The sequence below is a fragment of the Malaya genurostris genome, chromosome 2 (assembly GCF_030247185.1).
Source record: "Malaya genurostris strain Urasoe2022 chromosome 2, Malgen_1.1, whole genome shotgun sequence".
In the NCBI taxonomy this organism is placed as follows: domain Eukaryota; kingdom Metazoa; phylum Arthropoda; class Insecta; order Diptera; family Culicidae; genus Malaya; species Malaya genurostris.
The window spans coordinates 215,869,629-215,897,234 of record NC_080571.1 but is presented as its reverse complement, the minus strand read 5'-3'; the positions used below and the strand labels follow the sequence as shown (position 1 = coordinate 215,897,234).

The following is a 27,606-nucleotide window of genomic DNA, read 5'->3' as shown; positions in this document are numbered from 1 at the left end:
AGTGGTGTGTCATCTCGCGTTGTTTACAGTAATGCGAATAGGAGAAGCAGAATACTGGTGAAATCTTTCCTTAGAGATATTTCACATTTTTCTCATTCAATATTTTAGTATATTTTTTATAGATCGGGCTAGACTAAACTCTGTCGATTATTCGGGGAACGTTTGATCGATGGATCTATTTTCGAACGCTATGTTTAGGACGCGCGCGTGAAGTTTATAACATTGAAGATATTTGGACGTGGCCGGCATCGGTTTTGATAAGCATGCAGGAATCAATGCAGTTTACACAATGTGAAACTACGTGCTATTTGCAATCAAATTGTTTCAGAAAAACATTTTGTAAGCTTAATTGATTCTGATCAATAACGGAGTGGCAACGGGCGGTCTCTAATGCTACACTCTTAGAAATAATGAAATTTACGCTTGCCGTGAATCCAAATATGCCGTAATTTCTTTGGTGATGCCATAATATTACATCTACTAACATGTAAAAATTAATTTAGCCTCTGTATCGATGTAAGCTTCAGCTGAATTAACTGTGTAGTTAAAGATATGACCTATCTTTACATGCTTTGAATTGTGAACTTTAGTGAATCGCGACGCTCCTTTTATGTGCATCTATAGAGATGTAAATTTTTCTAAGTGTGTAGAGCTCTTTCCTATATTTCTCCTGAATACGTAGATCACATTATCTACCAAGATAAATCCTACTCCTTTCCTGTGACACTTGTGGTGATGCAGATAATTCCTCGGTCAATAGTAGCAACAAGTGTTGAACTAACATTCCTTCTTTTCCCATATTGACCTGCATGGGCGTGGCCATTTACGTTATTGATCGCACGATCTACGACTCCCCAAGTGTCATGCATTTGGTTCAATATGCAATTTCAGTTGGTTTTTGATTAATCACGGGAAACTCTTGAGCGGTTAACTAAGCTAGCTAAGCTATTCGTATACCATAAAATTTACAGAAAATGTTTATTGAATCAATAACCTGCAGTTGAAACAGCTAAGCCAAGAAATACAATGTGCATTTATGGAAATTTTGGACTCCGTGTAGCGAACAATCGATCGAATGAATGTTTTGTAGCACAACTTTAACATTATTAATCTATATAATTTTTTCGGTTCTCATTCTCGCCTGTGCGGTGCCGTAGGTCCTCAAATATCATCAGAGGTATTTGAAAAATCCAAATTTCGCTCTATGGTGTTTATGAGTAATACTTTTTTCGAACAATAGTGCAAGGCACAAACATAATTTCTACTCTTAAAATCTTCTGTAGATGCTACAAAATAAATCCATTTTTTTAACTTCATGTATATTAACGTATAGTTCTGACTGTCACCGAGCTGCTAACGTTCCTTTCTAGAACACACGCTATATAGCATACTTTTCACGGTCGATCTATATTCAACTGAAAAATGCGCACTTCCATATTTACCATGAGTCGAACAATAATATAAACGTTACATAACACATCCCATACGCCGGCAAGCTTTGTCTCATGTCATCACCATGAAAAATAGAACAGCTCCGGAAACTTACCTGACACTTGCCCTGGATGCACATATCTAAACTACCCGGTCGACACCGGGTCCCGTCCTGAACCCGATTCGAGAGTTGCACTATCACACTTGGCTCGTCGTCCCCAACCACGGGCGGAAAGGATTCACTGGCAGCTGCCGAATCGGGCATATCCTCAAGCAAATGCTGTGGTCGACCCCTGAAAGAATAAGGCGTGGACAGTTGAAAATTTTAAATATTTCGAATGGAATAATCGATACGGCAGGGTACGGTTTAGGGCAGGGAGCGAACTTTTTCCAATGCAGTCGCATCACCGGCTTGAGTCAATGAAAAGAAGCAGATTGTCGATGCGAGGATGTGATGCTTGTTAATATTTTAAAAAGGAAATCAAATTACTCCACAGGACTTTCGGTTGCGGGAACAGGAACAGGAACAGGAGAATAAATTTGCTATTTCGAAGGTTGTTTTTTTTTTTTGCTCGGGAGCGAATCTTCTCTGATATGGCACAGCTTTTCAGTTTATTTCAAAGAATCGTAAACTTTGTTCAAAGCCCATCACTGGCGAAACTTGTATTCACGTTTCTTATATCGTCCTAGCAGCAGTGTGGCTCATGAAATCAGCCCCTTACGACTGAACGCTTTATTCTTGTACTCTTCAGGTCTTAAATTTCAAACTTCGACCGGGAAACGGCAAAGTTGGTTGGCGAGCTTTTTACTGCTTTTCGGGATTTCTTTATTTTACGCTACGGAAGTTGAATGAACAGAAAATTTCTTCTTTGGCCCCCAGCACATAGTTTCGTGTACTTTAGTGTAAAGTTTTACGTGGAACTTTTTGTAAGGCATACATGATAAGTTTTTTTTTGTATGTGGCACGTTTACTGTTACTATGTGATTATTTTGAAATATCATGGAAACAAACAGTGTATGAAAACATAGCTCCGTAAGTAGAAAATGTTAAAACATCATATTGATCATAACACGTTCATAGTAAACAAATGTATTCTGGGCGGTTAAAATTAATTTCGCAGACAAAGTTTTTTGGAATGCGCTAAAATTAATTTGCTCTAAAGATCCGTCATAAGTCAACATAAAAAAAAACAATTTCCTTCAGGAATGCTTCTCCGTCCTTGAATTTCATCACACCAGAAATGAAACGAGCAGTAAACTAGACGTTCACCGTCTTAAAAGCCTTTGTGGCAAATGAAGACGAACGAAGTGAGCGGACCGCTCCCGGGAGTCTTGTTTAGTGTGTAACGCCCACTCACCATTGCCACTGGTTGGAAGAGTATTTGCCAGTGGCAGCGAAAGTATTATATCAGTATTAAAAGTTATGAGCTAACTGTTGAATTTTGCCTGATGTTCGCGCGGAAGTACGCGTTAGTAATCTTTCGACGCTGCCTACAGGAAAACGCGTAGCTGTTTTCATTTCCAACGATGATACCGAGCTGTTCTAAGCTAGTCAAAGGAAAAAAAGCATCACACTGGATTTTGCTATCGTTTGATTGGCGGGAAAGGAGCAAAGGTGCACCCATGTGAAGACCTATAACTCCCAGAATGGATCTTACCTGCATGTTAGTGCACATGGCTCCGAGTAGTCGTAGTGTGGGGTCCACTTGAGCAGAGCCCCATCGTAGGGCACGTCATCATACGCTGCACACTGGTGAGCACGAAAGTCCTGCTGCTCTGGACACGGCTGCAAACGAGACCGAACATAAGCTTTGTAGTACGTAGGTACCCTTTTATCAACACTTCCGGAAAATTCACAGTGCGAAAAGGATTTGGAGCGCTTTTGCTGGTGTGGTTTGGAAACTTACCTGCATGTTGCAGATTTTGTACCGAACGGCGTCTCCTTTGCAGCCGTGGGGTGCGTGACACCGGCGCAACTGATATGCCACTCCACCGTCGCAAGATCGGGAACAGGTTGACCATTCGGTCCACGATGACCAACCCTGAGCCTTCGCACGTTTCTGGAAAGGGGAATGTGTTTGCAAATTAGGCTGCGGGTGAATGTGTTCGGGTTTATCAGATTTGTTAAGAGATACGTAAAAAGCATTTTTACGTTGCATCGTTTCAGTTACATCGTTTTTTTTCGGGGCGGTTTTAAATATACAAATTAGAGTATGTTACAGAATGTGGAATGGATGTGAAATGAGTAAAACAAATTTAGATATATGACTATGATATTTTTATTAGACACTTTGGAACTAATTTGTCACTTGAGCGTTTAGTAGAATAATTTCACTAGAGTACTTTTTTTAACACCATTTAATTACATTATATTCACGTCATGATACACAAAAGCCCTTTGTGATGTAAAGTTCATTATATATTTTCAAAGCGTTGTTGTGTATAGTGACGTAAATATAATAAAATTAAATGGTGTTAAAACATTATTCTAGCACTTTGGTAGGTTCGGTTATCAATAGTGAATATTAAGTTCTGTAAAAAGCAATCAATGATTCTTACTAACAAAACGGCAGGAAAACAGTCCGAAATGGAAGCGCATATGCCTGTCTTAGTACTATTTTCCCTTCAAAAGTATGTATCTAACACATTTGTGTTTCGAAACTTCTTTCCGTTTGAACATTAACAATACCTGTAATAGCCAGTAATGGCGACCATACGTGTAATTCATTTGGTATATAATTCATCGGTTAATTCTTTTTCAATGTGGAACAGCATAAGAGCAATTATTTTTCATATCAATTTTCGAAGAACATCACGCTATCAAAGAGCTTAGCTGTTATTCACCATAAGGGGCCATGTATAAATCACGTAAACTCTCTGGGGGATGGAGGGTTTTCATGAAAGTCTACGTTTGTCTACGAGTGGGGAAGGGGGGTTTTCTGCAAAGTCTACGTAGTCTCATTTTTTTATTCACAAAAAAATTCGGAAATCAGCCAACCAATCCATCCAGAATGATGTTTCACCAGCTTAACTTTACCTGTAGCAAGTCAGATTCGTAACAAAGAAAATGTATAGTACTGCTGAAGTGCGAATTTGTGGTAAAAATATCTTTCCTCTCGGTTATACCTTAAAGACGTTTGAGAATCGTTGTACCTCATTCCCGCTTGTGTATCTATAATAACTGAGAATTGATGATACCTCCCTGTGAACGACTCGCAAAGTTAACGATATAACTAAACTAACATTCGCTTTGTAGTATTATCTTGTTGAAAAAACAAAATTTATCTCGACTACTTATTAAGTATTTCTAGTAACAATAAGAATGTAGACCATCTCGTGAATTATTTCAACTTTCAGTTAAAATTTGACAGTCAAACAGTTAGCATTTTGCTTTTTTAAAAAAACCCTGCTCGAGACCATGATTATTTTTGGTAGTTAGATAGTTATTTCCCGACATTAAAAAAAAACTTGCCAAGTAATTATAAGTTTAGATCTTAATTAAAAATTACTCCTTTATACTCACAGTCAGAGGCTAATAAAAGTAATTTTCATTGATTAAAAATAGACGAAAATGAAGAGAAATTGATGTCACTCTCAGCTTCGGTTGCAAACTATGAGAACAAAATCCATGTCCAGTCAACGACATAAGCGGAACAGTAAATTGTGTTCTTTCTTTCATTTGCCCTTTCAGTCATTTGTTGTTTTCTGTGAAAATCCCATAGTATGCAGTGTCGGTATTCAACCAAAGCTATGAGATTCGAAAATGACATTCGAAAAATGTTTACGCAAGGCACTTTTTGACCACTCTCACCCCCAATATTTGGAAAAGTCTAAGGAATGTATCGAAAATAAGCTATCCACAAAAGTTTTTTTCAACAAATTATGATAAAAAACGATATTTTTTCAAACTAAAAATTGATCCTTTATTGTACGAGGTTAAACTTGAGCATAATGAAAACCGGATGTAATTTAAGTTATTCCTTCGCGCATTTTTGAACTTTTCATCGAACGCTCCTAATCAAGTTCCGGACAAGTGTTGCATCGCATTTTTTGGACGCTTGAGCCCAAATTTTTTTTGAACTCCTGTCATGAAGACCTTCTTCACGATTGCCCAGTAACGTTGGATGGGTCGAAGCTGAGGGCAATTTGGTGGATTGATATTTTTCTCAACGAAATTTATACCCTTTTCCGCAAGTCAATTCAAAGTGGTTTTGGCATAGTGAGCCGACGCTAAATCCGGCCAAAACAGTGGAGGTGTACTATGTTTCTCATATAAGGGCAGCAATCTCTTCTGGAGACACTCAGTTCGATAGATTTCTGCATTTATAGTTTCGGTAGTGTAAAAAATGGTCAACTCCAAACCACACTGCTTGCCTTTTGACCGAATTTCTCTAATTGAATCGACCTGTCCGCATCGCTCACATCCTCCCCAAAGACGACAGTAAAGTATTTTGGACCTGGAAGGGTTTTTGAGTTCTCCTTTACATAAGCCTCGCCGTCCATCAAAACGCATGCATCCGGACACTGCAAAAGACGCGAATACAATTTTCGGGCCCTAGTTGCTGCTCGCTTCTTCTGTTCTACTCTTTATTTGGAGATTTTCTGCTTCTTGTAGGTCTTCAGGTGATTTCGCCTCTTGATACGCTGGATCATTCCGACACTCATTCTTGCTTTTTTGCCAAATCACGTATTGACATTGATTAGTTCTTCATGATTAGAGATACCACTTTCTGGTCCAGTTTCGGGTTGGAAGAACCGGGATTTCTGCCTCTTACTGGTAGCTCATCCAAAGAATAGTGTTTCTTAAACTTATTAGTGATGGTTTTTACACTGGCATGATGAATTCCAAACCGCTTCGCCAATTTTCGCATAGTAATACTCTTCTCACTTAACCATGTGTCCAGAAACTTTATTTTCACTTCATTCTCAATACGCGAGTTTTTAAACGAAAACTGACATGCAAACGCACAGCATGCTGTGATCTGAGCATAAAATCCATTCCAAATATATGCGTACAACACAAATGTATGTTAATAGCTCCTTACGAAAATCTGCGAGGGGAACGGGGGTGTTCTAGTGAACAAAAAGGTGTTTTTGCTGGTATCTTTTTGGCAACATTTTTTTTGATAGATCCCACATAGTCAAACATGTTCAGTTTGGTCTATAAGTTAATCATGAATCGTCGTTTGGTATATAATTTAATCGTGAATGGGCACTGGCAAAGTTGAAGGAAGATCCACTTTTTTAAGGCAAAATTGTTTTCAGTGACGAAGCTTATCTCTGGTTGAATGGTTACGTCAACATGCAAAATTGCCACATCTGGAGTGAAGACCAGCCAGGAACATTGCAAGAGCTACCAATGCATCCCAGAAAAGTCACTGGTTGGTGTGGATTATGAGCCGGTGGCATTTTTCGTGAAATACCGACCGATATGTTGGAGAGTGTGTGCCAAAATTGGTCCTTGCACATGGGCCATCTAAAGCGGAGCCGCGGCCAACATTTGCATGAAATCATCTTCAAACATATAATATATTTACCGCTCTATCGATTCCAATAAAGATTTCATCAATTTTGTCAAATTTGTTGTGGTTTTTGAAAATCAAATCCTGGCCTTTATTACCGGTGTCACTTCACGGTGGAAATCAAGTGAAGTGAATGTAGGTCCTTATTACGGAAGTCGCTTCTGAGACAAAAGTAATTACTTGAATGAACTTGATGTCATTATGAACATCACGCCACTAACATTTTGTTGAAAAAATTAGTTTTTTTCCACCACAGTGATCACTTCACTATCCCGGGTAAATAGCAAACAAAGGTCAAAATAATAACAAATTTTAGCATCATATCTTGGCTTGATGTTTCTGTGTTGTCATAGCGATACTTGATATTTTCGTGATATTTCATCAAGGGATCAAGACATTGTACAATATCTGTTCAACATCAAAATTAGTTATAATATCTTATTTCGTTATTGAGGAGCTATTTCAATTTCATTAAGTAAATTGATCCAGTAGTTTTATCTTCAAATAAAATATCATTGAATAAACTGCATCAGAATCAGATAAGAGAAATACTTAAGAAATACTCTATTCTAAATACTAGAATATAAAATAATTAACAAATTCATCTTCTATAAATATTTTGTTCTTGGTTTGATATTACAATGACAGAATTCTTCATTTTGTTGCTATTTTCTCTTGCAGGCTTTGTTATAATTTTTCATATTTTAACTCTTATTTCAAACTAAATAATGTTAATTTCTACCATTGAGATGTTTGATTTTAATAACAGAATTTGGTATTGGTTTGCAAATCACTTCTACCCGGGATACGTGATATCGGTAATAGGTAAAATCAAGTGAAGTGACATGTAAGTAAAGTGAATGTGAAAGTGGAGCGAGAACAGTAATAATGGCCCCTTTTCCGCTTAAAATATCACTTACTGATATTCGGTTTTGTAAATTACCGTTTTTACCAGCAATTGGTCGTTTTGCCGAAATCAGCAAGTTAATGATATCAACTTACCGAAATTTCGGTAAACAACTTTTAGATAACCGAAATTCGGTGATTCACTAAAGTATGTTTTGTGATATTAAGAACAAATTTCGTCAATGTTCGACGATTATTCGTGACAATAAATCCCCCAGAGCATTTTTACGGGATAAAGATCCTCGCAACGATAATCTACTGCATGAAATTGATCGTACTCCGGTGTGATATATTTCTTTAAATATTCAATGTTTTATTGAGCCATAACTTTCGTTGTAGTCGGAAAGTCGAATTGTGCTCTCTACTGTAAATAGTATGGAACACTAAAAAAATCCAGACGTTAACCTTATGTGAAAAAACACGTAGATTCCAAAAGTGGCTTTGTCATCGGAGTTTACGTGATCTTCTTAACAACCAGCGGATCATGATTGAACATGAAATGAGATATATGTCAGAATTATTGCTGTTTTTTTTTTCCATAAATACGTTTATTTCTTAAGGCAGTTTACATAAGTTTTTCTTCGCCGTAGCATCACTTTTACATAATATTCTTATCCTAATTTAATTCTAACATAGTCACAACGTTTTGAATTTATTAAAACATATTCTCTTATAGCTTAAATATCATCTTAGGTAACTCGTCATTAATTATGAAATCTACTCGGAAATATTATTTGAACCAAACGATTAACTTCTATAAATTATAAAATAAGCTGTTATTTTCAGACATTTTGTTGATAATTTCATAAACTGTTTCGAGTTTGTTTGTATCATTACATAATTTTTATTCTAATTTAGCTATTGGTTGAACTCATGGACGCAGCTGGGATCAGAACTAAGTCTTAAAAGGGGCCTTTATTAAATTGAAACTCCAATTTTCTTTATGAAATGATAAATAAGTTTCATGTATGAAAGGTCACGACAAGCAAGAATGTCTCGAACTGGGATATTGGATAGTCTACCTTGGGTACGCAAAGAATTTATTAGTTGAGATCTGGCATCACGATACTCCACGCATGTCCAAACGACATGATCAATATCCCGATAACCTTCTCCGCAAGCACAATGATTAGTCTCGGAGAGCCCAATTCAAAGGAGATGTGCATCTAACGTGTAGTGATTGGACATGAGTCTGGACATCACACGAATGAAATCCCTACTCACATCCAGTCCCCTGAACCATGCCTTTGTCGATATTTTCGGAATAATTGAGTGCATCCACCGACCCAGATCATCTCTATCCCAAGATGCTTGCCAGCTGGCAAGTGTTCTTTGGCGAGACGAGCTATAGAATTCGTTGAAAGCAATCGGTCGCTCATAAATTTCACCCTCAATAGCACCACGTTTGGCTAAAATATCGGCTCTTTCATTGCCAGGAATGGAGCAATGAGTCGGGACCCAGACTATAGTGATTAGATAATTATTGTTCAATATGTCGTTCAGGCACTGTTTTATTTTGCCCAGGAAAAACGGTTCATTTTTGCCAGCAGCGTTTTAACGAATGGCTTCAATTGCACTCAGACTATCTGTGAAGAGGAAATAATGGTTTGGAGATAATGTGACGATTACACTCAAACAATAATGAACTGCTGCTAGCTCTGCTATATAAACAGATGCAGGTTCTTGAAGCCTAAATGAGGCCGAAACATTATTGTTGAACATACCAAACCCTGTCGCTTCTTCAATTCGCGATCCGTCCGTATAAAACATTTTCTCAGAGTCAATATGCCTGAACTTACTTGAAAATATTTTTGGGATTTCCGTCGAGCGTAGATGATCCGGGATTCCACGCACTTCACGCTGCATGGATGTATCGAAAAATAAAGTTGAGTCAGGGGCACTTAGGATGCTGACACGGATAGGAATATATCTTGAAGGGTTGATTTCCTGTGACATATGGTTAAAATATACTGTCATAAATTTTGTTTGAGATCGAAGCTCGACTAGTCGTTCGAAATTATTAATTACCATGGGATTCAGCACCTCACATCTTATTAGCAGGCGTGATGAAAGCTCCCAAAATCGATCTTTTAATGGAAGAACTCCCGCCAGAACTTCAAGACTCATTGTATGTGTCGAATGCATGCAGCCTAAGGCAATTCGCAAACAACGGTACTGAATTCGCTCAAGTTTGATAATATGAGAGTTTGCAGCGGAACGAAAACAAACGCATCCATATTCCATCACTGAAAGTATCGTTGTTTGATACAATTTTATTAGATCTTGCGGATGAGAACCCCACCAAGATCCTGTTATTGTTCGAAGAAAATTTACTCTTTGTTGGCATTTCGTTATCAGATACCTAATGTGTCCTCCCCACGTGCATTTGGAATCGAACCACACCCCGAGGTATTTAAAAGTTAAAACCTGTTGGATCATTCTTCCCATCATATGGAGCTGAAGCTGCGCGGGATCATGCTTTCTTGAAAAGACGACTAACTCTGTTTTCTCCGCAGAGAATTCGATACCAAGATGAACAGCCCAAACGGACAAGTTATCTAAGGTATCTTGCAATGGTTTATGCAGATCAATAGCTTTGGGCCCAGTAACTGAAACCACGCCATCATCTGCCAATTGTCTTAGTGTACATGGGGTTACTAGACAGCTGTCAATGTCATTCACGTAAAAATTATAGAGGAGCGGACTGAGGCATGAGCCTTGCGGGAGACCCATGTAGCTAATTCTGAATGTTGCCAAATCGCCATGTGAAAAATACATGCACTTCTCTGACAAAAGGTTGTGCAAATAATTATTTATAACCGCTGGAAGTCCATGTTGGTGGAGCTTGTCTGAAAGAACATCAATGGAAACTGAATCAAATGCTCCTTTAATGTCTAAAAATACAGATGCCATTTGTTGCTTTTGAGCGAAGGCAATTTGGATGTCAGACGAAAGTAATGCAAGGCAATCATTCGTCCCTTTATTTCTACGGAAGCCAAACTGAGTATCTGACAACAAACCGTTCGTCTCGACCCAAGTGTCGAGACGTCGTAGAATAATTTTTTCGAACAATTTTCTGATGCAGGACAACATCGCAATGGGTCTATATGAGTTGTGATTGGAAGCTGGTTTCCCCGGCTTTTGAATGGCGATAACTTTCACTTGTCTCCAGTCAGGTGGAACAATATTTTGCTCAAGAAACTTGTTGAACAATTCCAACAATCGTCTTTTTGCGAGGTCGGGCAGATTCTTCACCAAGTTGAATTTAATTCTGTCCAACCCAGGGGCGTTATTGTTACAAGACAAGAGTGCTATAGAAAATTCCATCGTTGAAAATGGGTTATTAATAAAACCATTATTTGGAGGAGATTCCCGTATAATGCTATGCGTAGGAACAGAATCTGGGCAAACTTTCCTAGCAAAGTCAAATATCCATCGGTTCGAGTATTCATCACTCTCATTGCCCACGTTACGATTCCTCATTCGTCTGGCCGTATTCCAAAGAGTGCTCATTGAGGTTTCTCTTGACAAACCTTCGACAAAATGTCTCCAATAGCTACATTTTTTGGTTCGAAGTATGCTCTTGTACTTGGTTTCTAAAACCATAAGTTTTTCAAAATTCTGAGGAGTTCCTCCTCCCCGTTTTAGAAACGTCTTGCAAGCATTTTGTTTTGCGAGTTTAGCCTCTGAGCACTCTTTGTCCCACCAGTGGTTGGGAGGCCTTCTGTTAGTCGTTGGCCCAGGAAAGCGTTTAGTTTGGGATTGTTCTGCGGCTTCCAGAATCGAACAAACGAGGAAGTCATATTCTTCAAGTGGAGGGAGCTCTTCCATTGAATTCAAAATACTAGAGATTCTACTTTGGTATTTAATCCAGTCGATATTTTTTGTCAAATCATATGGAATATTAACTGAATTAGCAATGCCTTTGTTACTGCTAATTGAGATGATGATTGGTAAATGATCGCTACCGTGTAAATCAGGCAATATTTTCCAGGTGCAATCTAGTCGAATTGATGTTGAGCAAAGAGATAGATCTAATGCACTTGGGCGTGCAGGAGGTCTTGGGTTAATTATTGCTGTTGTCACATATATTTTATGTGTCACGCACTTACTTGAATTCATTTTGTCATGTTCATTTTGTTCTCGCAATATGGCGTCAGTTGAAAAACCTAGAGCAAACAACATAGGCCAAATCCCTTTTGACCCTTCTAAGGTATTTATCACAGTGATTTTAGGGTAAATAAAATACGAAACTGAAACAAAAAAAACTGCTCCAAAAATGCGAAACTGAAACACAATTCAATTCTGTTTTTTTCTAAAGCGGAGTTCAAAAGGTAAAATCTTTTCCAGCACATCAATCACATCTTGAACTACTAGTTCCAGCTGAATGCATTCCTTGAAGGGAACAATGTTTGCTTCAGTTTAGCTGCTTCGGAGAAAGGATTTAGAACAATGCATTTTGTATTTTTGATATTTTTCACCAGTGATTCAACAGAAACGAATATAAAAGTAAAATTTTCAGAATATCTGCGTGGGAACAAAATTTATCGCAATGTTATGTCCAACAGACTATTTAATCTATTAGTTTTTAGTACCAATATACATTATTAAGATTCAATATAGAACTTTATAGTAACAATTACATGAAAATAATGTGATTATTAAGTAAAATTCTGGTAAAAAGTAAGTTCAGATGAAATAAATTTTACAGAACAATTTAAATGAACTTTGTATAAATTTCACAAAAGTATTCTATAGAATCTACGAAAAAAGTTACGTGATACAAATGTGGACTAAGAGTTCATGAGTTCATTCTGTGCTATCTATACTTCATATGAGTATTACAAGAAAAGTTCTATGGATAAAAATCATATACATTTTCACGTAGCATTGAAGTGAGAATTTTTCTGAGTGAAGTGCATCCATTCTGAGGCGTATATGTTTGGCAATATTTTCTTCATGGAACATATTTTTTTCTAATTTTACATTTTCTAGCCCATCAGTTCAACAGCCAACATAATGTTGAAATAAAAAATCAATGATAACGAGTTTTAACTGGCATGTTTTTTTTATATTTAAAATTTTATTTTAATTAATTGTTTAAAATCAGCTCACATGCTTGAACACCTATAATTTCGGTAATTTGTTTCCAGAAGCGACGAAGATCTCGGTAATTTATAGTTTTCTCGAAACCGAAAATCTCGGTAAAAGTTAAATACCGAGAATTTCAGTTGTTTTAATGTTTGCCGAGATGATTGCCGAGTACTCTGCTGTTCAAAGCTCGGCAAAGTTTTGTCGAGATTCGGGAAAAAAATCTAGGTGTGTAGCATTATGATAGTTATAGGTTTGATTGCATTTTGGTGATGTCAGATATTTACTGTTCATTACATTTGCATTGAAAAGGAGGAAAACAAATAATATTCACGTCAATCCAATTATATCTTTATCGCCTTTTGTGAAAAAAATAAAGCATTATGGTCCACGTGTTTGTAAACATTTTTGTTATTTCTAAAAAATTCTGAATGGTTCCATAATCGGAGTTGTGAAGAAACATGTTTCAAAATTTTTAGGCAATTCTTAATGCAAGCAATACATTTTCAAAATAATTGAAAAAATTTAAACCTTCCCGACAATTCCTGAAACATTTCTGTTTTTTTAATTTCCGGTAAAGAAGTTGCTTAAAAAATTGATAAAACTAACCTAACTCCGTCAAGATAACTGGTAAACATTTAAACATATTCCGCCAGTCCAAGCTCTCTTAAATGTGGTATGAGAATATGAATTCTCTTGGGGGTTATAGCGTTTATTGCTTTCGATCTGTAAAGTCATATTACTTCACGTAGACTTACGACACTTTGATTTACTGTTGAAAACAATCGAAACCTTTGGGCTTTGATAAATAATTTCGTATGGTATTTTTTGAAGTTTCTTCGCTTTCCCGATGAATGTGTTTTATTATTTCAGCGAGAGTCAAAATAAATATCATAAAACTACTAAGGAACAGCCCTATGGGGATGTTCGAATTGTTGATGTTGGACTAGGCAGCAGTTTTATGTGTTGTTTATATAATTTAAATAGATTGTTTAGAGTCATCAAGTAAATCAAAAAATCGAAAAATGTGTCAGTGAAGGGATCGCGGCACAGAGTAACTATTAAGTTAAGCTCAAGTAAAGTTAACCTTTACGGCTGTGTAGGGCTACAAGATGCTCTGCACTAGTACTAATTAGTCTGTTCTGTTCACATCGATACTTCTAGATTTTGTCGGACTTTTTTTCCGTAGATTTTAATTTTTAGTACTTGGCATCTCTGCCTGTGCGAGGCGGTATAAAATAAATGTGTGTGTGCACAGGAACATTCTCTGCGGCATTTTCGAACTGAAAAATGAGCAAGTCGGCTTTATATTGATTGTTTTTTTGTGAAGTGATTTTTTCCTAAATGCGAACAGTCATATTGAGTAGCGGAATTCCTATAAAAACCGTGAACTTATGTATCGAAAATCATAAATAGGGAAAATTAGACATTGCTCGTTATATGTTGAAATTTCGATAATCAATTATTTAAAATATGCAGTTTCAGTTATTCGAATCGATGTGCAGAAATATTTCCAATTTTGAATTTGCAGAACAAAGACGTAGCCCTTCATCAAATTCATTTTTTCTTGAGAATTTAAGTAAATTGCGACGCTTATTCCAAGTGCTGACGCTTCTTTCAAGTACTAAAACACAAATTTACATGATTTTGTCAGAGTGTGTGAACTAAAGCTCTTAAATTGTATATTTTCCCGAAATCAGCAGTCCAACTAAATCAAAACTATCGAAATTTTCCATCCCAGCCATTCAAAATTTTCAGTGAATAGAAGTGGTGGACCAAACAGTTCATTTCAAAGAGCCGCTCAAAGTTTGATAGTTTTAACAACAACAAAAAATTTCTGAACCGTTCCTTTGAATTTTTATATCTTTCAACAGAAAAATTATGAACACAACTAATTGTATTCCGAGCTTAAGTGACCATCTCTGGTTGCTATTCCAAATGATCGGGATTAGCTGAAATTGTACAGAAAATTTCTGGAAATGGTAAATCATCTTTCAATGTACATCTGGTAATCCTAGAATTCATTGAACCGACCCGAACGTAGATCGACTAAAGAATGGGAAAGGATATTGGTCCGACACGTCTTGTTACTAGAGGCCGTATGTACTACTCCGCACTCCACAAGTGTCACGCGAGAAGGATATTATATAGCATAAATCTCAGTAATGGTAGTATTTTTTGAGCGCCATTGAGTAGGTACCGGTTTCAAGATGCTCGGATGCACCACAAAGCTCATGGATTTCTCGAGAGAACGTTTCAATAATATCCGATACCGCAGTCCCGGAAAGTCTTGACTCACAGTTTGTACTGAAGGAAAATTTTAAATGCTCCTCTAAAGGTGTTCAAACAAATCAAGTAATTTCTTACTATTTATTCAACATATCGGTCTATAATATCTTTTTTATAAACATTATAATATTGACTAAATTTCTAGATAGTTGATTTTTATCATGCAATTTAAATGTTGAAAGACAAGAATTAATATGGAAAAAGTAAAAATTTTTGAGTAAAACTTTTCTCAGAAGCAAGATAGAAATAGCTAGATATTTGTTTCGTAAAACTATGAGAAAATATATTTGCATAAACTGTTTATGGGATGAAAATATAATATAGTAAGATTGAGCGGCCAGATGTGAAACGTTGAAAAAATTTGATAGCTGAAGGAAAAAAGAAATTCCTGCAACTCTCGCATTTTACGACATGACAGTAGGAATACAGTGAATCTATTCTTAGTTAATGTTTCTCCTTCCGAAATCCATAAGGCTGGTCCGGAGAAAGATAATAGGCAATATCAATCTACTAGTAATTCCCAGTCTCTAAACAAAACTAATTGTATGCTGTTGTGAAAAATCGGATGATATTTACTGTAGATAGTAGTATTCCAATCATTCCTACATATTAAGTTCGGAATAAAATCCGAATTAAAGCCGAATGACAAAAAAACGGTTATGCTATTATTGCCATTTGAAAATAAAAAAGTTTCAACTAAAAGAATTTCCAGATACTGGCAATACTTCAAGTTGTAGAAAAATAGTGATTAAACGCTCCATTAAGCTAGTATGCAGGTTTCAATAAAAAGTTTGAAAGAAAGGGTGTAGCCGGGTTTGCATATGAAAACTGTTACCAAAACGGAAAAAAATGATATACGCTGTTTGAAAGGGTTTATATTGGAGATGATATTCAAAAAAATTTAGCCCTTTAACTGCCATATTGGTGGAGTTAGGGTGGTTCTTCTGATTTTCGTTTTATTTAAATTTTTCAAAAATCTCTTTAGCAAAAAAAAATGAAAAAAATCAGGAATATTTTAGGATTTTTTCCAGAATTTTTCAAAATGTATTTCATGTGAAAAAAAATGTTCAAAATTTTCGAATTTTTCCAATCGCATATACAATTCTGGTACCACTCTAGATTTTACATCAAAAATAAATCATTTATAAGTACATTACGCTGTATTTTTTTCAGATTTTTAAAAAATGTGGACGAGTGTAATATCAGACTTTTTATAAATTAATATTTAATTTTTTAATAATTTTTCATAATTTTAATAATAATAAATAAATGGATGCATAGGACGCTGGTCTCAAAAGCCAGTTGTCGTATGTTCGAACCCCGATCTGGAAGGGTTCTTAGTGTCAGTAGGATCCATAGTACTAGCCATGCAATGATTCTGTACACTAAGAATCGGCTGCGAAGTCTGTAGAAACAGAAAGGCCAAATTCCACAAAAGGAATGTAATGCCAAGACTTTACTTTTTATACCTGAATCGGCCAGTATTAGTCGAAAAAGACGTTTTCGTTAGGCACGTCAAAAAAGACATGGCACTTCGGTGCCAATTGAAAAAGTGTTTTGCAAGTAGCATTAACTTTACGTCTGCTTAAAGGTTCAAATTGAACTGTTTAAGTTTGCACTAAGCAGTTCAGTTTGAACTGCTCTGCACTGACGAGTCTAAGGCGAAACGTAAAGAAAAGTAATAAATATAGTTATTATTTGATTTAAATAAAAATGTAAATAACTTTAAACCGTATATTAAAACCTAAATATTTGTCAATTCATTAGTTCTGATTAATGTTTCTCTCACTGGTCCTTCCTTATGAAAATTCTTTCTTAAGCCATGAACTCAAGATGTAGATGGAAACGCATGGTATTTAGTTCTAAGGGCATGTGATATATGATTTTAGAACTAAATACCATGCATCTCCATCGGATGATGACAATTTGATGAATACGCATGGCTTCCCGAATGAATTATTTTTTTAAAGTCTGATATTATACCCATTCACATTTTATAACAATCTGAAAAAATACAACGTAATGTAAATGATTTATTTTTTATGTAAAATCTAGAGTGGTACCAAAATTGTAAGTGCGATTAAAAAAAATCGAAAATTTTGAACATTTTTTTCCACATGAAATACATTTTGATAAATTCTGAAAAAAATCAGAAAGGTTTCCCATAATTCCTGATTTGCTGAAGAGGTTTTTGAAAAATTTAAATAAAATGAAAATCAGAAGAACCCCCCTAACTCCACCAATATGGCAGTTAAAGGGTTAAAATTTTTGGAAAATCATCTCCAATGTAAACCCTTTTTAATAGCGTATATCAATTTTTTCAGTTTGGGGGCAGTTTTTATCTGATAACCCGGCTACACCCTTTGCTGAAAATATTGGTCAATTTTCTAATACTTCAACAAGCATGAGATTGTTATAGTGTTTATTTTATATAGAATACCCATTTAATTATCTGATGCATTAAGGGGGGGGGGGGTGTTGATAGGTTTCTAAACGATGAAAAAAATCATCATTTTTACGATTTATTTCCAGACTTATCGTTCAACAAAATAAATTTCAATGTTTTGCATGATAAAAAGCATCATTCGAACAACATTTTGTAATTTTTTCGTGGAAATATATTTTAAAATAAATTGGTGAAGATGTATTTTTGAGGACGCTTCTTAAACATCATGATTCGCGGTGTCCACTGTATCTCAGCGCAGACTAATCAGAACTGAACAAATGAACGCAGCATAATTAGAGAAGAATGATGTTGTTTAATTTTTTTTATTTTTTTAAATTTTTGTTGTTCAAAGTGAAAACTACGATTTTTTCACGAAAAATTCCGCCGTTTTGTAGCTGTTAAACCTCCTCCAAGTAACAAACAAGGAAAAGGAAAACGTTGGGGTCTGGTTTTTATATGTAGAAAGTGTGTACAAAATTTAAAAAAAATTTGTGCAGTAGTTTTTGAATGACGATGGACACGGACTTTCAAAACCTGCTTTCGAAAAAAAACGCGTTTAAAGGTTTTTGTCTATAAAATTAATGGAAACAATTAATTACTCCAGGGAGCCCGTAGGGTCTAATATTTTCAAAAAATCATATTTTTTCCTTTATAATCTATTATAATGAAACATTTCAAGAATGTTTTGTCAAGCTTTGTAGCCAATCGAAGTAGAAATCTTGGGCCTGTGCTCCGAGCTCTTGCTTCTTCGTAGAATGAGATAGCCATGGACAAAGGTCCATGACTTCCAGAGTTTCATTCCAATAGGGTTGAAAATTTCAAAGAAAACTCTTAAAATGTTTTACTATAAGAAAATATAAAGAAAATAATAAATGATTTTTCAAAAGTGTTAGACCCTACCCGCCCCTTAAATGAGTATCTTTCGCTCGAGATTAGTAGTCGATACAACAATCGGTTACTTCTATCCTTTAAGTATACCATTGAATCCTGTTATTCTTAAAGGTTTCCATTTGTGTCGAAATGTGTGTAATTATGTAATGTGCTTGACATTATCTCATTTTAATTTTTATCATATTTTTTCACTGGTGAAAATCCCATTTCATTACATCGAGTTATCTTGGATAATGTAATAATTTCACTTTTCATTTAAATAGTTCATATTGAATCTGAAACGTCGCTGTGCTACGACAGGTGAAATTTGATTTGCCTCAATTTACTTTCTGAAACCAAACAAATATCTTCTATCGTTTCATGTTCATTAGAAATATTAAATTAACATTGCGCCTTCAAGTGAACCTAATGCGTTATCGTCGAAAGCGGGATTGTCTGGAAAATTTAAATCCGACAGAAATTTGATGTTCAGACCGAATGAGTTGATAATACGTAAGAACAGAAACACCCACCTGTACCTCCTCGTCGTCCTCATCCTCCGGATCCGTGTCGGATGGGGTCCAGCTGCTCAAAGTCTCATTCAGACTTTTATTATCTCTGTGCGTTGCTCGGGCTAACGTTAGAACCAAACACTGGAAAGAGAAAGGGCACGGCTCATCAATGTTACAAATTGAATATCATGAATTGTTTGTTTTACTAGAGCAATAACAGTCATCGAAGGAGAGCAGACGTTGTTTAGTAGAATTTATTGACGTAGGTGACTACTGAACTACCAGCGTACAAATTGATTTCGGAAATAGAATCTGCTCGAAGATAAAGATATTGATTATCCTGCCTATGGGAGAGGTCGAAAATATATGGGTTTAGTTTCGATGTAATTCTATGTCGTTTTTCAGATTCAATTTGGACGGCTCTAGTAGAGCCCATTCCACTCATCGGTTATTTGTTTCTGTTTTGTTTTGACTCGGAATCAAATTATTTGAAGTTTGAAGATTCGTTTGGATTGGTTTTTGCCATACAGGATATGAACCCCCAAAGTATAAAAACCAAAAGCTGTAAAGTTTCATTCGTACAAAAATCAAATTAATCCTAATTTCAAACAAATCTTCCCGTCTTCCTAATGCATTTTCACATTCATCAGAATCTACCAAACAATTTTGCATTTCTGGAATTTTCATGAAGTATAGTGTAAAAAAAATAGAAAATTTGCACCTTACTGGATCTGGAGCGTTTCTTCTTAAGGGGAAAATTGAAAACATTTATTGAAACATTTCTCTTGCCTTTAATTGTCTTAGTATTACTTGCGTGATAACTATGTTCGAGGGCGTTATGAATAGAATTAATAATTGATTAACATTTTATTTTCTACTAATTGGAATTATTCGACAACATCTTCATGTAAATTTTTTTTTATTTGTTACCGATCTTGAAATGAACAAATAATATAAATTCATTATCAAATTACCGATTCCCAACGACGCGTTAGTCCGCAATATTTCAATAATGCTATATTTTCATCTAGAAGTGGAATGAATCATGTACAGTTTAAATTCCTAGGACGGCTGTCAATCAATTTAAAACCAACCGAACCGCCAATATAAACTCGTAACAGATATCAATGACATATGATTTATAAGAATAATCTTCAAAAATGGAACTTATTCCCAGAAGCCGACATGAATTGTTAAATTTAAAACGAAATGTTAAACCTATAATTTTGCCTCATTGTCTAGACAGCCGGAAACTGAAAGAATGAACCCAAAGTTTGAAAAATGAACCCAAGTTTATTTGCGTTTTCGGACCAATCGATTTGTTGCCCGTTCAAGACAATCGAGGGTACTGGTAGAGTAAAACCGTTGGTTCTACGTCGCCGGTTTGTTATAAGCAATGCTTTGCTTTTATTTGGATTCACGTATAAGTTGTTTCGTCGAGACCAGATTTCGACTTGCTCAAGATCACTATTTATCATGGTTATCAGTTCACGCACGCACGGTCCAACCCGACCAACATAGAGTTGCACATCGTCAGCATAAATCTGAATCGAACAGTACTTCAATACCGTTGGGAGATCATTTATATGGCAGCAGAACAGTAGGGGACCAAGAACTGAGCCTTGCAGAACACCAGACATAACATCAGCACTGTTTGAGTAACGATTACCACAAAAAACGGTTTGCTTACTACGACACAGGTACGATTCAATCATGTTTACAACAGCCGATGAGAAATTGAACTGTGCCTTCAGTTTTTCCAGCAGTAAGTTGTGTGGAATTGTGTCAAAAGCCTTGGAAAAATCCAAAAGAAGAAGAATGGATATCCACAAAGCTACCTGGAGATCACCTGACCAACAGACCGACTCGGACATCAACAATGTTCTCACCTACCGCAGTGCGAATATAGATTTGGACCACTACTTGGTTGCTGTATGCATGCGCTCAAAGCTTTCGACGGTGGCTACCAAACGTCGAAACCGAACGTCGCGGTTTAACATCGCGCGGCTCCGGGATGCTGGAGTAGCTCAAGATTACGCGTATCAGTTGGCAGTGGCACTACCAACGGAAGAGCAGCTTGGTGCAGCTACTCTTGAAGATGGCTGGAGAGACATCCGGTCTGCCATAGGTAGCACTGCATCAGCAACGCTAGGTACGGCGGCTCCGAACGTAAGGAACGACTGGTTCGACGACGAATGTGAATAGTTAGTGGCCGAGAAGAATGCAGCTTGGGCGAGCAAGCTGCAACACCAGACGAGAGCAAACGAGGAGCGATAGAGACAGGCGCGGAACAGACTAAACTCGGTATCCCGTAGAAAAAAACACCAACAGGATCACCAAGATCCGTGCTAATGACACAAGGAAGTTCTACGAGAAGGTGAACCGTTCGCGCAGAGTCCATGTGCCACAGGCCGATATGTGCAAGGACACCAACGGGGATCTTCCCACGAACGACTGTGAGGTGATCGAGAGGTGGCGGCAGTATTTCGACGAGCACCTCAATGGCGATGTGGCGGAATACGAAATTGGCGGCGCGGTAACGAACTTGGGAACGCGTGCGGAGGACGATAGACTGCCGGTTCCAGACCTCCAAGAAGTCGAGGAGGTGGTAAAATAATCGCCGGTTGAAAAATAATAAGGCCGCGGGCGTTGATCAACTACCAAGCGAGCTACTAAAACACGGTGGTAATGCACTAGTGAAAGCACTGCACTGTGTCGTTGCCAAGATCTGTGAGGACGGGATTTTACCGGAGGAATGGATGGAAGGAATCGTGTGTTCCATCTACAAAAAAAATGACAAGCTGGATTGCTGCAATTACCGCGCGATCACTCTGCCGAACGCCACTCTCCCAAATCTTATGCCGTCGACTTTCACCGATTGTAAACGAATTCGTGGGACAATATCAGACAGGATTTATGGACGAACGCGCTACCACGGACCAAGTGTTCGCCATCCGCCAGGTGTTGCAAAAGTGCCGCAAATACAATGTGCCCACTCATCACTTATTCATCGATTTCAAATCAGCCTACGACACAATCGATCGAGAACAGCTATGGAAAATCATGCACGACTACGAATTCCCGGACAAACTGATAGATTGGTCAAGCCTACGATGGATTGAGTGATGTGCTTTGTTCGAGTATCGGGGATAAACTCGAATCCCTTCGAAACTCGCAGAGGGCTACGACAAGGTGATGGCCTTTCGTGTCTGCTATTTAACATTGCTTTGGAGGGTGTGATAAGAAGAGCGAGGATAGACACGAGTGGCACGATTTTCAGAAAGTCCGTCCAACTACTTGGTTTGGCTGATGATATTGGTACCGGTTATCCTCTACGGGCACGAATCCTGGACAATGTTTGCGGAGGATCAAGGCACACTAGGTGTTTTTGAACGGAAGGTGTTGCGAACCATCTTCGGCGGAGTGCGGATGGAAGACGGTACGTGGAGAAGGCGAATGAACCATGAACTGCACCAGTTGCTGGGAGGACCAACCCACGTTCAAACGGCCAAGGTCGAGCGGATACAGTGGGCTTGGGCATGTTGTTAGAGTGTCGTAGTACAACCCGGTTAAAAGGATCCTCGATATTGATCCGAAGAAGAGGCGCGCAGCGGGTAAGATGGATCGATCAAATTGAGGACGACCTGCGGACCCTTCGCAACTACCGAGACTGAAGCAGTCAGAAGCATTGCAATAGCTACCAATGCATCCCAAAAAAGTCACAGTATTATGTGGATTTTTTACCGGTGACAATATTCATGAAATACCGTCCGATATATTGGACAGAGTGTGGCAAAATTGGATCTTGCGCATGGGCCATCTAAAGTGGAACCGCTGCCAACAGTTCCAGGAAATCTTCTTCAAACATTAAATTATATGTATTATTCTATCGATTCCAATTGATATTTTATCAATTTTTTTTGAAAATCAAATCCTGTACCTCTTGAAAAATCACCCTTTATTATCAAACAACAACTAAAACATGAATATACAAGCGTCTAATTTTTATGTGAATAACGCAAATTACTGAAAACATGAGTGATTATATACTCAATGAATATACTACTGTGGGTAAAAAAATAATAAGAATAGTACTAATCAAAAACGCTTGCTCGCGGCATACAATTATCACCGAAGGGCTTTTGCAACATTATCAACGTTTAATGGTGCTTTTTGCCTTTCTCATATAGAAAGGTTATGCAATCACTGTGAAAACCGACTTTTGAACCGAGACCCGGAGGGCCGAGTGTCATATACCATTCGACTCAGTTCGTCGAGTACGCAAAATGTATGTGTGTGTGTGTAACATTTTTTTGCACTAACTTTTCTCAGAGATGGCTGAACCGATTTTCGAAACCGAAACTTAGATTCTAATGAAAGGACTTGAGGTCCCATAAAAAATTCCTGAATATTATTTGGATCTGACTTCCGGTTCGGGAGTTATGGGGTAAAATTTGCAAAAAAAAAAGAAAATATGTGTTCTAACTTTTCTCATAGATGGCGCGACCGATTTTCACAAACTTAGGTTCAAATGAAAGGTCCTGTGGTCCCATGCGTAATTCCTGAATTTCATGCGGATCCGACTTCCAGATCTGGAAAAATAGGGTAAAGTGGGTTAAAAATTGCATACCATCACTGAAAATGGGGAAAACCTTAAAAAAATTTCTAAATCGACCTCAAATCTTTTCCAGTTCATAGTTTTTATCAGTAGACGGTCAAACAAACCGATTTCGGTTATTCTTTTAAGAATCGAAGAAAATTATTTTGAAGAATACCACAGTATTCTATATGATAGTATGATTGATATGAGAAAGGTATCATTACACCACTAAAAAAACTGTGAAAGTCGCCGATTTTCCTTATAGTTTCCTTATATTACATTTTGGTGGGGAAAGGGTTCCAATCAGCTTTTTACAGCCCTGTCCAAAACGTATTGCCCTCCCCGTTAATTTGTATCAGGCCGAATTAGCGCATGCGCGCCAAACGCCTCTTTCAATATGAGGAAATTACATTGTTACCCAGCATTTTTTTAATAATGTTGATTTCCTTACCTTTAGTTTTGTGTTACCTTATCTTCCATTGTTCAATTCAACTTAGTTTCGTTGTATTTCGATATCTCTTCTTCTTTTTCTCTTCCTTCTTTCTTTTTTCCTTTTCCTTCTTTTTTTGATGCGCTGCTCTGAACGAGTTGGTATTTTTTCTCCTGTCTTCTTCCTTCCTTCTTTTTTTTATTCCTTTCTTTCTTCTTCATTCCATTTTGTTCTCTCCTCTTGTTCTGTTCAGTTGTAGAAGCGCTTCTGCTTCATCTGATTCTTTCTCTCATTGTCGGCGTGTCATGCAAGCAAGATAGAGAAATCAAGGGTTAGTGTAATGTATATACATTATGTGTGTTTTGCCACTCAGAATGGTTCAACGGATAAGGAAATGAAAACATGACGCTAACGCTCAGTGATATTTGACTATTACGAAATATAATTTTACTCTTTAATTATTTAGCTATCACCCCTAGAACATGTTTCCATTTTATTATCTTCGATTGTTCATTATCTGTGTTTACCATAAACTCAGGCTTTTTGAGCAGCAAGTAAACCTAGACTCCCAATCGAAATGTATCACTACCAATTTGATACAACGCACTCAAAGGCACGGTAAAATGTATATTGTACATACACACAAAAACACATACATACACACATAGTTACACACATTCACACATGCATACATACCCACATGTATTCCACACATTACAACATTGAGTTACTATTTCTAATCTAATAGATCCTAACTAAAACTAGTGTGCCAATAGTCATCTCATTAGTAATGTCATCATGTTATTTTAGCGATCACTCGACTTTTAATAAATGAATTGTGATAAAACCGAATACAAAGTCTTTGCCTCTTCTCTAAGAAGCAATAACGCATAGTAGTAGCTCGGAAATGGTTCAATACTGCTGTTTTAGCAAAGCAAAATGTTCCAAATTTCATGTTACTTCTGAAGTTAATCTATCAAACAGAGATAACACATGTCACTATAACAAATGATTATCGTATATGAAATGACTAATGGATTTGAGATGAATGGGGGAACCGTTACCCAATTTCTATCTCTTCTAATGGTCGATCGCTAATCTTGAGCTGAAACGGTGACCTTTATTACCATTCTTGCATGCAGTTATTCTTACACTTCACTCACACATCATCGAACCCATCAGGTCCCAAACGATACATCCTTACAATACAAACTGGATCAGTGGTTTGTCCATTAGTAAAGTTATTATTATTTCGTTCTATTCTACAATATTCTATCTCATTTCACAGTAATCCATTGTACACAAACCACCAATAAACATCAAATATGGACTCGATTCACCGTTCACCTGTTGTCATCGTGTGAAACCCAATTGGGATACGTTCACTCCACTTAACTTCCACTTCACACTGGCAATAGGGACCGGTAGTATGAAAATAAAACATAAAAAGAGCTCAGTTAAGCCCTACCGGCCTCTCCAACCCCGCATGTTGGAGCGTAATGCAATCAACATCTTATTCACTCACAATCGAAATCACCATATACGGTTTGATACAACGCATACATACATACATGTATAAATATATACAGGCACCAAGGCATACTGACATACACACATACATACATACATACACACACATGTGTACATACATATACATATATACAAATATGTATTTCACACGCAAACATTGTAACATTGATTTACTATTGCTATTCTAATAGATTTTAATTAAATTCATTGTGCCAATAGTCATTTCATTAATAGAGTCACCATATTATTCTTCCGATTACTCGACTTTCAATAAATGAATTGTGATGAAATCCTTATAGTTTCCTTATATTACATTTTGGTGGGGGAAGGGTTCCAATCAGCTTTTTACAGCCCTGTCCAAAATGTATTGCCCTCCCCGTTAATTTGTATCAGGCCGAATTAGCGCATGCGCGCCATATAAACGCCTCTTTCAATATGAGGAAATTATATTATTACCCAACAGTTTCTATTATTTATTCATGTTGGTTGTCTTACCTTTGATCATAGTTTGTATTCTGTTTTACCTTAATTCCAGTGTTCTATTCAGCTGTGACAGTGACTTACACTCTTCGTCCTCTTTCAACTGTTCAAATCCAGCAGCCAGTTCCAGCGCAATCTCACTCGACGATCGACGGATTTCACCCTTCAACGAGGTAATTTCCCTTTTCAAACAGCAAACTTCCTGCTTAGCATAATAAATGAATTGTGATGAAATCAAATACAAAATCTTTGCTTCATCTCTGATAAGCAATACCGCATAAAAGAAGTTCAGAATATGTACGATATTGCTGTTATAGCGACGCGAAATACTCCTAATTTCATCTTATTCTCGAAGTCAATCTATCGAACAAACACAACAGATCTCGCTCTAACCAATGGTTTTCATATATGAAATGACTAATGCAGGCCCGTACCCAGGATTTCGTTTCGGGAGGGGCCCAAAGATAAAAAATAATGTTAATGAAGATTGCTTATGTACCTAATTCTCGGTGTGCTTTTTACGGGTGTTTTTAACAGACACTTTAAACTTTTCCACTGAAACTGTTATTGGGTTACATTTCTTTACGTTCACTGTCTTGTTATTTCTGCAACACATGTCTTAGACATTCTAAATAATTATATATCTGTTTTTGATTTCGGGAGGGGCCCGGGCCCCTCGGGCCCCCCTCTGGGTACGTGACTGGACTAATGGATTTGAGATGAATGGAGGTGCCGTCACCCAGTTTCTATCTCTTCTATTGGTAGATCGTTGGTCCTGAGCTGAAACGGTGGCCTTTATTACCGTTCTTGCATTCCACTTCACTTACACTTCACTTACATATCACCTCATCCATCAGATCCCACACGAGCACAACACAACCTCACAGAATAAACGTCAAAGATGAACTTAATTCACCGTTCAACTATTCCGTTATCGTGTGAAACCTGACTGGGGTACGTTCATTTCACTTAATTTCCACTTCACACCGGTAATAAGGGCCGGTAGTATGAAAATGAAACATAAAAAAGAGCTCAGTTAAGCCCTACCGGCCTCTCCAACCCCGGCTGTTGGAGCGTATTGCAATCAACATCTTTTTCAAATCGTTTCATGCCTCACTCAATAAACTCAATAATTAAACTAAAAGTTATAACACATATTTATATTAAATTTTAACAGTAATTTATCGTATCTGATGATGTTTGCAATACCGTCAAGCCCATCAACCACGGGAGGGTAAAAAACTGTGAAAGTCGCCGATTGCACTTTTAATACTTCAGAAAGACATACGTATACTAAACATTCTGAATTGAATTCTGAAAAATCAGACACACAACATACCGTAATCACACAGATAAAAACATTTTGTGAATTTATATTTCATTTGGAGTAAGAAATTAAATTGAAAGTTACTTTTCTGTTTTTAATATTTCAATATATTTTGAAAGTAGAATTGAGCATGGATTTAAATTTGCAGCCTTATTCTTTGAAAAATGAATTC

The 27,606-nt window shown here is 37.0% G+C and overlaps 1 protein-coding gene across 2 annotated transcripts in view; it reads right to left on the bottom strand.

Annotated features, from left to right (window-relative positions):
• Window positions 1-27,606, bottom strand: part of LOC131427532 (protein madd-4) — a 671,835-nt gene that overhangs the window by 107,857 nt on the left and 536,372 nt on the right. For both annotated transcript variants that reach the window (XM_058590802.1, XM_058590803.1), the window contains exons 3-6: window positions 19,089-19,208; window positions 3,339-3,491; window positions 3,090-3,217; window positions 1,547-1,724 (exon numbers count right to left, since the gene is read on the bottom strand). In XM_058590802.1, the coding sequence (XP_058446785.1) occupies window positions 1,547-1,724; window positions 3,090-3,217; window positions 3,339-3,491; window positions 19,089-19,208 (579 nt within the window). The remainder of the gene's footprint in view (window positions 1-1,546; window positions 1,725-3,089; window positions 3,218-3,338; window positions 3,492-19,088; window positions 19,209-27,606) is intronic.